Source organism: Falco cherrug, chromosome 4 (genome assembly GCF_023634085.1).
Source record: "Falco cherrug isolate bFalChe1 chromosome 4, bFalChe1.pri, whole genome shotgun sequence".
NCBI classification, from domain to species: domain Eukaryota; kingdom Metazoa; phylum Chordata; class Aves; order Falconiformes; family Falconidae; genus Falco; species Falco cherrug.
The window spans coordinates 61,551,750-61,566,162 of NC_073700.1; the positions used below are offsets into that span (position 1 = coordinate 61,551,750).

General features: G+C 36.5%; 1 protein-coding gene across 2 annotated transcripts in view; it reads right to left on the reverse strand.

The window, feature by feature from the left end:
• Positions 1 to 14,413, reverse strand: part of ESYT2 (extended synaptotagmin 2) — an 84,420-nt gene that overhangs the window by 52,620 nt on the left and 17,387 nt on the right. For both annotated transcript variants that reach the window (XM_055707747.1, XM_055707746.1), the window contains exons 2-3: positions 2,449 to 2,490; positions 1,366 to 1,500 (exon numbers count right to left, since the gene is read on the reverse strand). In XM_055707747.1, coding sequence (XP_055563722.1) covers positions 1,366 to 1,500; positions 2,449 to 2,490 — 177 coding nt within the window. The remainder of the gene's footprint in view (positions 1 to 1,365; positions 1,501 to 2,448; positions 2,491 to 14,413) is intronic.

Genomic DNA, 14,413 nt, shown 5'->3' on the forward strand with positions numbered 1-14,413 from the left:
ACTTTCCCTCTCTCTCTCTCTCCTTTCCTCTCCCTCTCACACAGAAACAACAGATATCAATCAAACACTCATCAAACACCAGATGGGAGAAGGATGACCTTACTTAGCATCACCTCCTGTGACATTTTGAGGTTTTATTTTCTGGAAAAATTGCCATACTTCTGTTTATATCTTGTAGTAATTTAAGTAAAATGGAAACCTCATTGCTGTCAGATTCCCATTGTGTGTGTGGCTGTGCACCTCACAGGATGCAACTCAATCAAGGCTGCAATACAAAGTAAGAATAGCTATTTCTCATGTCTGAGATAACACAGTTCACCCGCAGAAGCATAAAGAGCTGTGGAAGCTAATTTAAAACCTACTTAAAATTAGTATGGCTTAAAAGGAATGCAGTTCTACAGCCTGTGTATTAGGTGTATTAGGGCAGGGCAGACCCCTGTGTAAAAGGACTTACAACTTTAAAACAAAACAAAACCAAAAAAAACAATCACACAAAAGGTTCTGTAAAGTGTAATGAACTCTTATATACATGAAATAAGAGTCACAAAGAGAAAAATCATTCACCTTCATCTCACCCGAAACTTAATTTCAGTTTTTCTAACATATGGGGAAGGGGGTGGGGGGCACTGATTTTTAAATCCTTACTTTAAATCTCATTTATGACAAGCAAGAGGAACACAAAAGACAACTTTACAAAAAAACAGTTAAGCCGTATCTCAACAGACAAGTTCTGGCTGATACTGGTAACAGTAATCAGTGCCAAACTTATTGCAAGCAGAGGTAACATGCTTAGCTCGGACTGGTCAAACAGGCTCTTCTGCAGCTATGAAAGAGTTATACTTTATGACCCCTTCTTTCAGGGGACCTAATAGAAGATAGACACCTATCTGCTCCTTGATACTGTGTTATGTGCAGTCCTTTGGAAAGCTGAGCCAGCAGCTTTGTCATTGGACTCCGTACATAAGGCGATTAAAAGTTCATCTGTTACAAGAAAGGTAATTGCACTTGCATCATCTGGCAAGAAAGGTATAATGGTCCCTGCTCACTTAATGTACAGCATTACATACACGGTATTAAAATCATATTGCTATGAGCTCTCCACATGACTAGAGTTACAATACTTTGAGACTTCTCAGTTCTCAGGCAAATTTCCAAAGCAGAGACCCCAGGAAAAACATTAAAAAAAAATAATAATGCACACTCTGCTAAAAAAGCCACACATTTTTATTTTAATGTTACAACAGAAACCAGAATAAGGCTTACCATCAAGTGTCGCGGAGAAATGTTTTTGTGTAGATTTAAACAGGCTACATGAGAATGGCAAGTAAGACAGAGGCTCTTAGAAAACCCTCACCAGACACTGACCTGATGACCAATATCAATCTTTGTAAAACTGAAGGTACTGAGGTGGTTGTTTGCTCCTCTTACTGCTGGTTCTATGGTCTCTCGGAAGAGTTTCTCAATAAATTGGCAAATAAAAGGCCACATCTGTTTTACAGTCTAAGGAAAAAATAAATAAATAATCAATCTACTTGGAACACAACTTTGCACACAACTAAAACCCATTCTTTAAGGCATACGTAAGATTTTTTTGTACAAAATTTTAAACATACAAGTTTTCTATACATTTCATTACAGACATAAGAAGGACCGGCTCCCCTTTTTACATACAGGAAAGCTTTCTGGAATTCTCAATTTGTGTGTTTTGCACATTTGCATAGATTTAAAGCACTGGAGGAGGACAAAAACAGTATGAAGAATTTTCTTTTATCCCACAAATGCCCATGCATTCAGCACTGATGCTGAATGTTGGGGACAAGGGTGAAGAGGGTTAAGTTTATTTGCATGTAAAGAGAGGTAAGAAAAAATGGCTCAAAGGCATTTCTTAAATACATACATAAAGTTTATAAAAGTAAAAAATACAGTATTTTACTGTCATATCTGAAAATTCTATATTCTATTTTTTTTTCTCACTATTCTTTAATTAACTCATGTTCTTCTATGCTCTTTGAATACAAGATACTTTAAAAAATCCCAGGCTACTTAGATCTATACCTTAGATTATCACACATACAAATCAAAACTGCAAAATTTATTTATTTTTAGATTGTAGGTCAGGAACCTACAGTAACCGGAAAGTATCCCAGACAAGCAGAACATAAAAGACTGTGTTTAGAGCTGCTATGACTTCCACACAATTACAGCTGTCCTTATTTTAATGTCACTTCAAGTCATTCTTCAAAACTCACAATTTCAAGACCATGAAAACAGATTTAATCTTTCTTATGACTAAATGGATCAACGACCAGAAGTTCAAGTGTATAAAGTGCAAAGAAAGTTGAAACTCCTCTGATCTCAGATTCCTGCCTCACCATTTTTTCTTTTTTTCACCTCAGATCACCCTCCCCTCCCTTCACATTTAGGAGCAATGTTAATCACTACTCTTACCTTGTTCAGCCATTCTGCCCTCTCTGTGTCTGGAAAGTGAACCTAAAAAAAAACCAAACAAAAAACCCAAACAAAAAAATTAATAGAAATACAAAATGCTTTTTACTTAATCATGTCCAGTCATTGCTGAAACAGGAAAGCTTAAGGATTGCCCTACAAGCAATGCATACAGTGAACAACATACTAAGCAGTTAACATTCTTGACAAGAATATTAGAATTCAAGCAGGTAAAATATGAAATCATTTCTAAATTACATAAATACGTAAATCCAAGCATACATTTAATAGATTTAATAGTGGCACCTGAAATAAAGTATTGCTTTAACACCATTAAAAAAAAAAAAAAAAGCATAGCTGACACAGCTAATGTCAACTGAATTTAACTCTTGTGTTTCTGGGGCTTTTAACATGATACACGTGACTGCCAGAGTCCTGACTGTACTTTTACTTCCTTTCATTCACGTCAGAACTTCTGCAATATCAACAAATCATGGCTAGAAATATTTAATCAGTGAAGCTGAACTCAGGAATACGGATTTAACTTCTGACAAAAGTCCTTAACATTTTTAGCGATTCCTTTTCTCAGGCAACTGCAGAAATCAATGAGACAGAAGTTTAATGGTATATACATGGTATGGGAAGTACCTATCACAGCAGGAAAACACCAATCAAATGCTGGAAGAACAGATGCAGTTTTCCAGACACAGAAGGAGAACACAGTTAGTAGCTTTACATCTTACACACACAAAAAGATAAAAACCTGAAGCACTGCAGCAGAAGCAGAGTTAAACATTTCTTTAGAAACTAACAGCTTCTACAACAAGATGCAGATCACACTTCTGAAACACAAAGAGCTTTGGAACACACTAAAAAACTGTGACCTACATATACTGACTTTCATGAAGCAATGTCTCAACTGAATTGCGAAGTCTTAATCTCTTCATAGCATAACAGATTGTACCACTGGTTTTAACAACAGTGCCCACTGGTTATTTTTATTCTACACATATCCTAAATGTGAAAAGTCAGTTAAATATGTACTTTAAAACTTTACTTTCAACAGGTTGGATTTGAAAGCAAACTCCACTAATGATTTCTTTATTTATTTTTTATTAAAGTTATGCATTAACAATCAGCACTAATATATCCTTGAATATGCTCAAGTTAGATTCAGAGAAGTCCTTAAAAATTTCATTTGAGCATCCATGTTTTAGCTATGCTGGAGGATTGGCCCCTACAGCAAAATCTGTATTGTTAGTTATTTCTCTGGTCTATTTCTTCCTCAATATTCCAGGGTTCAAAACTAAAGTAAACTACACATTTTTACAGATTCTTAAAGAATTAAAAACACTGCCATCTTCCACTGTCAAGAGAGGCTTTTAGAAGCCTTTTTAAAATACTTTTTAAATATATATCACACATCTATCAAACCCATTACAAGTGGCACAAAAATGACCAGTGATCTGCTTGACTGTAACAAAAACATTCAATGGCATTTATTTTACTTTGTGAGTTCAAACAATAGAATTATTAATAATAGATGGAGCAGTTTTTGAACCATATTATATTTATTTATAACTAATTTCCTAGAAAATTATGGTGGGTAGAATGTCTGAGGTCTGTATTTAGAGGGTTGGGTGAGTGGTTTTTTTTCTTTCTTAGAAACAAAAATACTTTTTTTTTTTTTTTTTTTTTTTGCATTTGCAATACAGGCAATTACTGTATGCTATGAATTTACATAGCTGAACAGAGCTTACACTCAATTTTTGCCTTGCAGGGTTCTCAAGTTGCTTCCACTGGTAAAAAGTTAAAGAAACAAAAAGAATGAACACTATGTTAACCCTAATTATAATAAGGAATATTTTAATCTTTCTCATAAAATACTTGACTTCTGAATCTGCAGGCGGACCATGTGCCAATTTTCAATAATTAATTATCTCTTAAGCATGATGATGGATCAACATGAATATTGTCATTTGCTTAGGAGAGTGGTCAGTGATGTTCACAGGGTGGGAACTCAAGAGCTGTTCCACACAAGGAAGAATACGAACTACAGCTATTGTAATGAATGGCAACAAAATACATTGAAAAGAAACAACAAATTAAATACATAGATGAGGAAAGGAAAAGAAAATTCACGGAAATACCAAAAGCAAACCTGTCTGCTGCAAGTCATGCAAGATGTAGCAGTTATGTTCACAATTGATTTTTAGTCTTTTGTATAAGTATGCAGTTGACATCAACTGAAGAGCCACACTAGACTGAGAAAGACTTCCCATTCTAAATACAGCCTCAGTCGAGATGAAATTCATCTTCCTCCACTGCATGATCGGACTTCCCAGACCCAGGGTATAAACTCCCCAAGGCACAGGCCACATTCCCTACACTATGCACATGCCTGACATTCAATACGTTTCCCAAATAAAACAGGTAGCATGTCTCTTGTACCCATTTAGCACCCAAATTATGTACCCATTCGTCCCAAATTATGCAGAATCACTTGAGATAGGCTGGGCAATTTGCAAGAGGTTACCATACACTAATATCTACTCATATACACTAATTTATTGATTTTTAGTTTTATCTACTATACAGTCTTTATTAAGACCTTGCCTAACAGGACATGGTTCTTAATTTTCCCACAGATTTAATAATTACTTGTCCTTCCGTGTGCCACACCTACCATTACCTGAGTTAGTACTAGAGCAACTCCTTAGTTATATCAGCCTAGTTTACTTCTACAGCTGCACACATTAATAGGCAAAAAAAATAATACAATTAATTACATATTGCATTCCTGTTCCTCATCCCTTTTCCATCCTTGCTTTTCCACCCCGTCCACTTGTAACATAATTCCATTGCATTCAGCATCTATTCTGATACCTCAAACAGACAGAACACAACCTTCCATCTTCAAGACTCTGAAATTTTTAATCCAGTTAATCTTGAATCAAAAGTTGAGCTTTATTTAAACTTCAGATGCTCCACAACCAGACAGGCTGAAAACAAGACATACACATGTATCAATCTACCAATTCCATACATTTTTAGCCTGCTGCATGAGACTGCGATATTAATGGCAAAATCGTATTTTGCTTTAAGAATTCTTGATATCAAACACAGTCTTACACAAAAAAAACTGGGGAAAGCCTGAAGGATGGAAGCTGGTACTCTAAATCAGTCAGGACAGACATAAGAGCACTGAGGCAACTGCACAAACATTTTATGGCCAGAAACAGAAGTTGAAATCAGACCAACCGATGTGTAGTATCTGTTAATTCCTGTACAAAATGTATTAGACAAGTATGACAGAAAAAGACAAAGAGTCAAGACTTCAGCAAAGACAGCGAAAGACTAAAGCATTTTCCACTTTGCTTCTGTTATTAAATTGCTCATGCAGGTTTGGCAAGTACTGTCTCATTTCGACTGCTTGGTGTAGTTATTTATTATTCAAAGGAAAGTACAACTAGAGAGAACTACTGCAAGAAATACCCTAACAAACATGTTCAACACCAAAAACATTATAATATTACATGTTTCAGGAATACTCTAGTATTAAACATTACATTGCAAAATACTTGGAAGTACTCAAAAGATGCATTTATGCACATTAAAAATACATAATTTAGCTTTCTCACACAACTGCTTGTGCTCAGCCCTAAACAGCTCTCACGTTTACTTTCTATTTCTGGTGTGCTTATATCCTGCACTGTCAAAACCTCAATTCAGAACATATGTTTTGTAATGATCAATAAGATACCCAAAAGAGCCCAAGGAATGCAGTTCCTTGTTCTGTCCTGGAAGACAATAAAAAAACCCAGAAAAAAAGAAAAAGAAAAAAAAAAAAAAAGGAAAAAAAGAGAAAGCCACTAACAAGCTCCTATTTTTGTAGTAACAGCAGAATGTTTCTTACCCAGAATGATTTTATTATTCAGCTTCTCTATATACGCTCTTCATATTGGCTAAATTAAGTCAGTTCTCTGCCCAGATGATTATCTGCATCTTTCTAAGGACAAGGCTAGACAAAATGTAATAATCCTCAAACTCAAACCCCAGGGACTAAGGATTGGTGGGAAATTTTGAAAAGTCAAACAGTAATCAGCAAATGATATCAAAGGATTTTCAAAGTGTAAGTAATAATAATAAAATTGCTGCCTTAAATATAATTTTTTGTTCACACAAGGGAGGTTTTACATATATACAAAATGTCACTAAAAGCAAGTATTGACAAGAAAATCAGAAAGAATGAAGTTACAACACCCTTCTGGAAATAAGTGAATTGCTTTCATCACAAGTTACAGGTGTTAATAATCTACTACAAAATATAAATTGCAGTTGTTATTCACTGATCCCCTCACTTTAAAACACTTATCTTTGTAGCCTTCTCCACCCTCAAAGCTATTTATCAGTCAGCCCTTGTTATATTTAACTTCTGTTTAATGATTATGATTAATACATAGGTCCTAATCATCATTTACATAAACTGAAACATCAAAAATCGCACCTATATTCAAAGTACACAACTACTGCTATTGACCAGAGTATTCCATGAAGTGAAAACTTTTTTCGCTGCAAACTAATCACTTTCTCATTAGTTGTGTATTACAGTAAAGGAAGCAATAAAAGCAGTTAGCTTAAAAAAACCAACCACCCTCACCACCACCACCACTATGTATGGGCTTTTTTTCCCCATCTATCCCCCTCCAAGGATTAAAGGTAAGAATACAATTTCAGACTACATTAAAAATAATGTGTTACAATAGTTATGTTTAACAGATACTTGAGTCAGCATTACTTAGCTTATGTCTAGTCCCTTCCATTTGCACTGTTTACTTGTTGCTCTAGATAGAAATCTTACACTATATCAGTAACTTCTTGATTAATTATAAGGTCACACAATATAACTAAGTTTCTTGGTGTAGTTACAATATAATTAAGCATTCTTGGAGAACAGTTTTCCAATTATTTCCCAAATATCTCGTATTGGATATTGATCCCTTCTGCTTACTTTGGAAAGCTAGTTACATACAAAATTCTCCTCTCTACCAAAATCATATTTGCCTACCTTAAATGTAAAAATATAAAAGGGTAGTGCAATTAGTCTCCATAGTCTCATCAGTGGAGAGTGACAGCATCCCATAGAAGGAATTCAGAACAGAAGCCCAACTTGGGTGCTTTAAATCACCTTCTGTGATTTAGCACAATGCATAAGCAGTTATTTAACTACTAAACCTAAAGCTAGGTGGTGTGGCAAAAAAAAAACCCACTCTAAACTCACTGCACTTGTAACTCAAAAAGGCCAGAGAAATTTAGTAGAAGAATTAAGGAGGAATCCTAGCATGACTAAAGAGTGTTGTGCAGTGATATTCAAGCTATTCACTTCAGTGTTTTCCAGTCAGTAAAGCAGGCTGGCCTAACAACATATTAAGTAAAACAGAGGCAAGCAGGGCTCATGGCTTGATCCCATGTATTCCAGCCAACAATGCCTTCTCCCTGGAGAAACAAGGGGCAGCAGTAGGTCAAGTATTTGTTCCTTTCCACAAAGGAATCGGCGCACTCTTCTGCTACTCAACACAACCTGAAAGAGCCTTAACCTCAAACACAGACTGGGGGAACAACTGTTCCTAACAGGAAGGAAAGGGGATGGAAGGGAAAGCAAAGCAGCCAGGCTGTCTTCTGTTACTCCAATAATCTACCCCCAGGGTTATCCTAGCAATCTTCCCAACTACCAACCCCAGAAATACCGTAGCTCCCATATCTTCTGGATTACAAGGGAAAACACAGTACATATCTACCGTTGCAGAACTGCAGGGTTCAGTATTCCTGAAAGAGAACATTACATTGTTAATGAGGGTTCCTCAAAAATGCTGCAATTAACCGCACGCCCTTGCCACTAAATTAGCAAACAACTGCTATTTCCATTATTCTTTGGTAATCTGTTTCTGTTTAGCACACTTTGGCATGCATGTTGTGTTTGCAGTCTTAAATATATTTAAATGATTTGCACAGCAAAATTTGTATTCAGTATTACAAATGCTGTATGTTTTCAGTATGGGGATTAAGCAAGCACTCTTGAAACAGTTTCACTGAGAATCATCGGGGCGTGTTATGTATGTAATGTCTTTCAACAGAAACATCTGGAAGATCCAGAAGCAAGGCTGAATACAGATAATCACTTTTGTCAAACACACTATGAAAGCCCACAAAGTACTTCACAAAATGGCAGTTAGAAGGACCCACATATATCAGTATGATTAACCTAAAATTAAAAGCTATATAAAATAAGCTATACAGGCTTTGATAATAAATGCCCATAAACACATAAAAATAGATAAATAAATAAATCAAACATTAGAAAATTAAGGCCAGGGCAAAGAACAAAACAAAACAAACAACCCTAAACCCATACACATACACACACACACACACACACAGAGTAAGATACAGAGAGAAAGGAGGTGGGGAAGGGCCCTAGAGCTATTGCCATAGCTCTCCCATCACTATATAACCCGAAAGTAAAACGGAAATATTGGAAAAAGTGGAAATATATCTAAGTGGAAGAAGCAGCTGTAATGCCAAGCAAGGTTAAGGACTGTATGTATTTATAAACTGGAACATAAGCCACTTGGACAACACACTGGAAAACAAAATAAGCCTTTTAAAAAAAAAAAGTAATTACATGCCCTTTGAGTCAGATTTGCACCTATGAGACAAGAGTGGTATTAGAAACACATACTTGGTATCCCACCAAATGTTCCTAAAAACATTCCACCAGCACAAACACTGTCATCCCACGTGAACCACCATTATCAGTTCAGCAAGTCCTAAGAGCTGCCACAACAAATTATAGACAGCTATTCGGCACACGTTTTCCAATGTGATCTCTATGTATTTTCTACTGCCCCACAAGCTATGTGCTTCAGTCACTGTGAGCATCAAGGTGAAAAATAATTCTTTCAACAACACAGCAATTAAACACAAAACAAGTTGGCACTTGTAGCAAGTCTGAAACAAATGGCTTTTCAACACCTCTGGGTTTCAATACGAACACAGGAAAGCATCTATAATAAAATTAATATACCTCAAGTAATAAAACTGAGATTCTTTATATGACACAAAGTTTTATTTCATTGCAGCCTTCTGTTACCTCTGTTCCTCTCTTCTTCCTAAAGGTCTAAAGAAAGGTCTAATATACTGACCAGTTCAAACTTCGAATAAACAGTAGCTCACATACTCAGGATACTTCAGCATTCTGGTATGCCCTAAAGGCCACAGACAATATATCTGGAAGACAAGAAAATGACTAGCAGCACATAGGCCGTTTTTTGTAAAGTCAGGCAAAACTAGCATAAATTAGGTCTTCATAAAATGCTGCAAATGGTAGCAGCACTGTAAAAAGAGCCACAACTATCCATAGACACACTGTTGAACTCAACTAAAGCTCAAACTACACAAGAAGGATCTCACATCCACCCTTTCTGCTGTGCCAGAATTAAAACATAGAACTAAATTAAAAATATTTAATACTTCTTTAATACTTCATTTTACCAATGACCATAATTGTCTTTATGCTTCTCATTTAAATAATACAAAGATATATATATTATAAAAAGAGACTTCAAAAGTTGTCCCTCTGTTTTCCGTCTCATTGCAGAATTCACTGTAACAGCATTTGGAAAATTAACAATACTCCAGTTTTTGCTAGCAGCCTAGCAAAAAACCTCATCAGCTTCAAGTTTTGACAGCTGTCTGCTCAGAATCCATCCCTCTGCAACCCTGCAATACCACCAGAACATTCTCACCTGGACACACACCCCCAACTTCAAAGGCAAACAATGTCTTTGGCAATGCAAAACACGCTTATTTGCAACAGAAAAGCCCTGGCTAAAGAGGCTTCAGAGCTCTGCGACTGAAAGGGCAGCCCAGAAGCGAGTCATGCAATTCAGAACTGAAGGATCCCGAGACCTTACAAAGCACAACACTTTCATTTTCTCCATGCATGCCTTTCACTTCAACATCTATTAAATAGGCTTCACTCATAATGGCAGCGAGGCTTGTCAAGACTACATTCCTTTTCAGCAATTTGACTCACCAGTACAAAAACTAAATAAAAATTTGCCTAAGTGCTGCTATTTTTGCAGAGATAGAGCAAGCATGCTGCAATACGAAGTTACCCAGAAACCTCCTACTTAGCTGCAGCTTGCTGTAATAAAATCCTCCGGGATACACATTATAAGCAGCTGCTCTGGAAGAATGACAGAACAGTAGTCTGCTAGTAAAGGAATGGGGAAATCCTGCTTCTAGCTTGACATTCAGCCTTTGCAACCCCAAGTCGAGGAAAGCTGTTCAGCCTAGAAATTAAACACTAAGCATCATTAACTTCCAGAAGCATCCTGGCTTAATCATCTGAGGCACCACATAAAACGAAAATTCCTTGCTTTAACACTAGGGATTACACAATTTCCTTCCAAACATCTGGAAATACACTGGCATGGATTTCTGTCATATCTGGATGCAGAATCCACCCTAATTTAGCCCCACTGTGTCTGCTGGAGGGAACCACATAGCTTTCCTTTGCTCATCTGTTGCTTCTTTCTAAACACAAAACTTTTAGCCTTCAGTCCCCTACCACCAGCTTCATCTTCTAGTGCAGCCTAAAATTATCTTCAAGTACTAGTATACTAGTACTAAATACCGTAATTCAGGCTTCTATCTAGAGATAAAGTCAACTCTAACCAAACAGCTTCATTTTCACTGCAGTGTAAGAAGATCTTGTAATTTTTCCTGAATCACTCTGTTCACACTTCCACTTTCCTGCTGGAAAAGTATTGTAAATTTTCAGTGATCAGGACTGGGACAGGACCGTAAAAAAAAAAAAAAGAAAAATATAGAAGGTATACAGGGCCTTAAGTTGCAGGAACCTTTTAATGGTTTCCACTTTCTGAAGGATCCACATGAAGAACCTCTGACATAAGTTTGATATCCTGACACATAAAGAGACATCTTTTTCACACCTAGCCAGTATTTTTCCTCTAGAATATAATGAAGGTCTCTGGATCATGTCTAAAAGAATACCTTTGCTTCCCAGGGTGGGAGACTTCCAACAAGTAACTTGAGCAATGTGGCACAGCATGTCAATTTTGGCAGGAAGTGTTCCCAAGACTCAAAACAAGTTATTGCAAACAACCAACAGAGACTTTAGAACCTAATTTAGTTAGATAAAAGGATTAATCTTGCCTTAATCTTTCTCTACAAGAAAAAAAAAATCATGATAGATGCATAGGCTGAGGAAATGAAGTTATGTTTCTCACAATTTGATAGCTAGGCTTTTCATTTTAATTTTGACAACCTCTTTAATAATAAAATAACCTATATATTTCCTATAAAGGGATTTAAATTTAAAAGCACTCATGAAATCACTGATATACTAGCAATGCAAGGACTAAAACCACGATTATGTTCAGCATGCAGGTCCACCAAGACCTAACAAGTCACCTATATGAACATGTTCCCAACATCTGACTAGTGTCTGCTGCCTGGCAGACTTGGCAAAAGCCAGTCCTTCAACTACACCACTGAAGTTCATATCCATCATTCAGAACCCATCAAAAATAAACACTCACTGAAAGACAGCAATCTTCAAGTTTACAGGGAGTGGAAGACTCCTAACAAAAATACTTCAAGGCATTCTTCATCTAATGGTTTCCCATTCTCCTCAATTGTCAGCTGGAACTGGAACAGAAGTGATATTGAGAGCTTCTTAAAGCGAGGCAACATAAGAACTTAGGCTTAACATTTGGATAGGTTACTACCCACGTTTACATGGTGATTTCATCTACACAACATCCTTATTCAGAAGGCCAGAATTCATTATCAACTGTTATGACAGCAGGATGCCCTTTTCCAATCTCACCTTCAGTGGGTATTCACATCAATAACAATTACATTTTAAATGCTGATGTCCAATGAAAGGCAAGGACAAGTAGAGTTAAAAAAAAATAATCAAAAACTGAACAGTGTAACACTCTACACAAGCAAAATATCAAGATCTGGATTTATACTGATTACAGTCTTGCTGTCACACCAGGTTTTAGACATGGTGTAACCAAAGTTTAAATGACTGCCCATATTAGCACATCTCCAAATTCCCACAAGCATTGTAATCATTACTGAAATCAGAGAACCAGATTGTAAATGTTTAAACTGCTGAAAGACATAGCATGAACCACAGCTGCATGGACTCACTGAATTTTAACACTTGAAAAAAATCCCATACAGTACTACTTTTTGACATGTTATCAACTTTACCCTTTTATTCTCCAATCCAAGCTGGTATTCAAGCTAAAATACAGTATCAGAGCATGCAAACTCAAGCTGGGTTAATCTGCATCCTAAGTCGTCAAACAAGTCTGTAGAATATGCTCATTAGTTAGCTCTTATATGCTTATTATTTAGTTCTGCACAAAAAGAAAATATATGCACATTGATGTTTCAACTGAATCTGACTCCCAACAACAGCAAAAGTGTGTAACTTCTACAAACTGCACTGCATCCAGTACCATCCAGCCAGAGTTTATTCTTAATATTAAAACATTTTTTAAACTCAATCAGAAATCATTGAGTTTAAAATTTTAAAATCCCCCTGTATCATTTCTAGCTGAAACACTGGAAATTTATTATATAAAATCCAGAGACTATAAAGGGTATAGACAGACTGGCAGTTTTGGTGAACCTGTAAATATTCAGCGATATACTCTCTCTGAAACTATAAAACTCTGCTAAGAAAGTAACAGAATGCAGAACATCCTAATGATGTGAAACCAAAAAGAGTGGTAATGTTTAATTTGGGTCTCAGTTAACATAGTGACAAGGAACGGTGGGGAGGAAAGCCCTAGTTCACCTGATAGCATCAGATATCTGATGACAAACAGCGTATATGTGTAACCCTTCCTGGTTCTTCCATTCAAGCATTTAACCAGATTCCTACACCAGGTTCTTATACAAAGCTCAGTATTTCTAATAATCATGTGCACACTAAAATTTCTAGTATTTATAACATTTTTTCTCTATTTTCTCTAAAACGTCTCCGTCATCCCCCCGGACGGACTGTACTTCAGCACAGAATACAGTATGGTGTTATTAGAAAATGATATGCAAAATATATCACATATTTCATCAGCAACACATAATATAGGAACTTCTGCACTAGGCAAGATCAAAGGTCCAACTAACACAGCAACCAGAAGCGATGTCTAAGGAAAAAGAAAAAACAAAGTAGTACTATGGAGTTATCCTTCCCTGAATATCCTCTCAGCTTCTGCAAAGGCTGGCTCTAACCCCTTAGCAGCTGTTGTTATCCTCCATCACTCTTTCTAACTCAAAAATGCTCAGCCCCTTGCAAAAAAACAAACAAACCAAAATCAAACCAAAACAAACAAAAAACCCAGTTCCATTTTACAAATTCCCTTGTATCAGATAAGTTTACTTAAGGCAAAGTTGATGCTCTAGATTTTTAGGGCAGCCCTTATCCTCATGCACGACTATCCTGAAAATGCAAGACAAATGAAATACATAACTGGAAAACACTCTGACCACTGAACTCCAATCCCTGTGACTGCAGGCATCGTTATCCTATTTCTGTTTATAAACTCCACCTTAAAACCATGCAGTTTCCTACCATTCCTCAGTGCAGCCCAGGAAGGGCAGCTCTAGTGTGTTTTTGGTAGGCTGGGTTGCTAAGGAAAGACACTGAAGCACTCCCTGCTAAACCACATTTCTAAACTTGGGTATGCTACATCATATGTTTGAGTTATAAGGTGGAACCAAAACCCAGACAGACTCCCAACTAAATTAACTATTATACTCATCCTTAAATACCAGTCTTACTATTTTGACTCTACATGTCATCAACAAAGGATACTTTAACGGAAAAAGTCTTCACCAAATGACAGAACATAATGTTCAA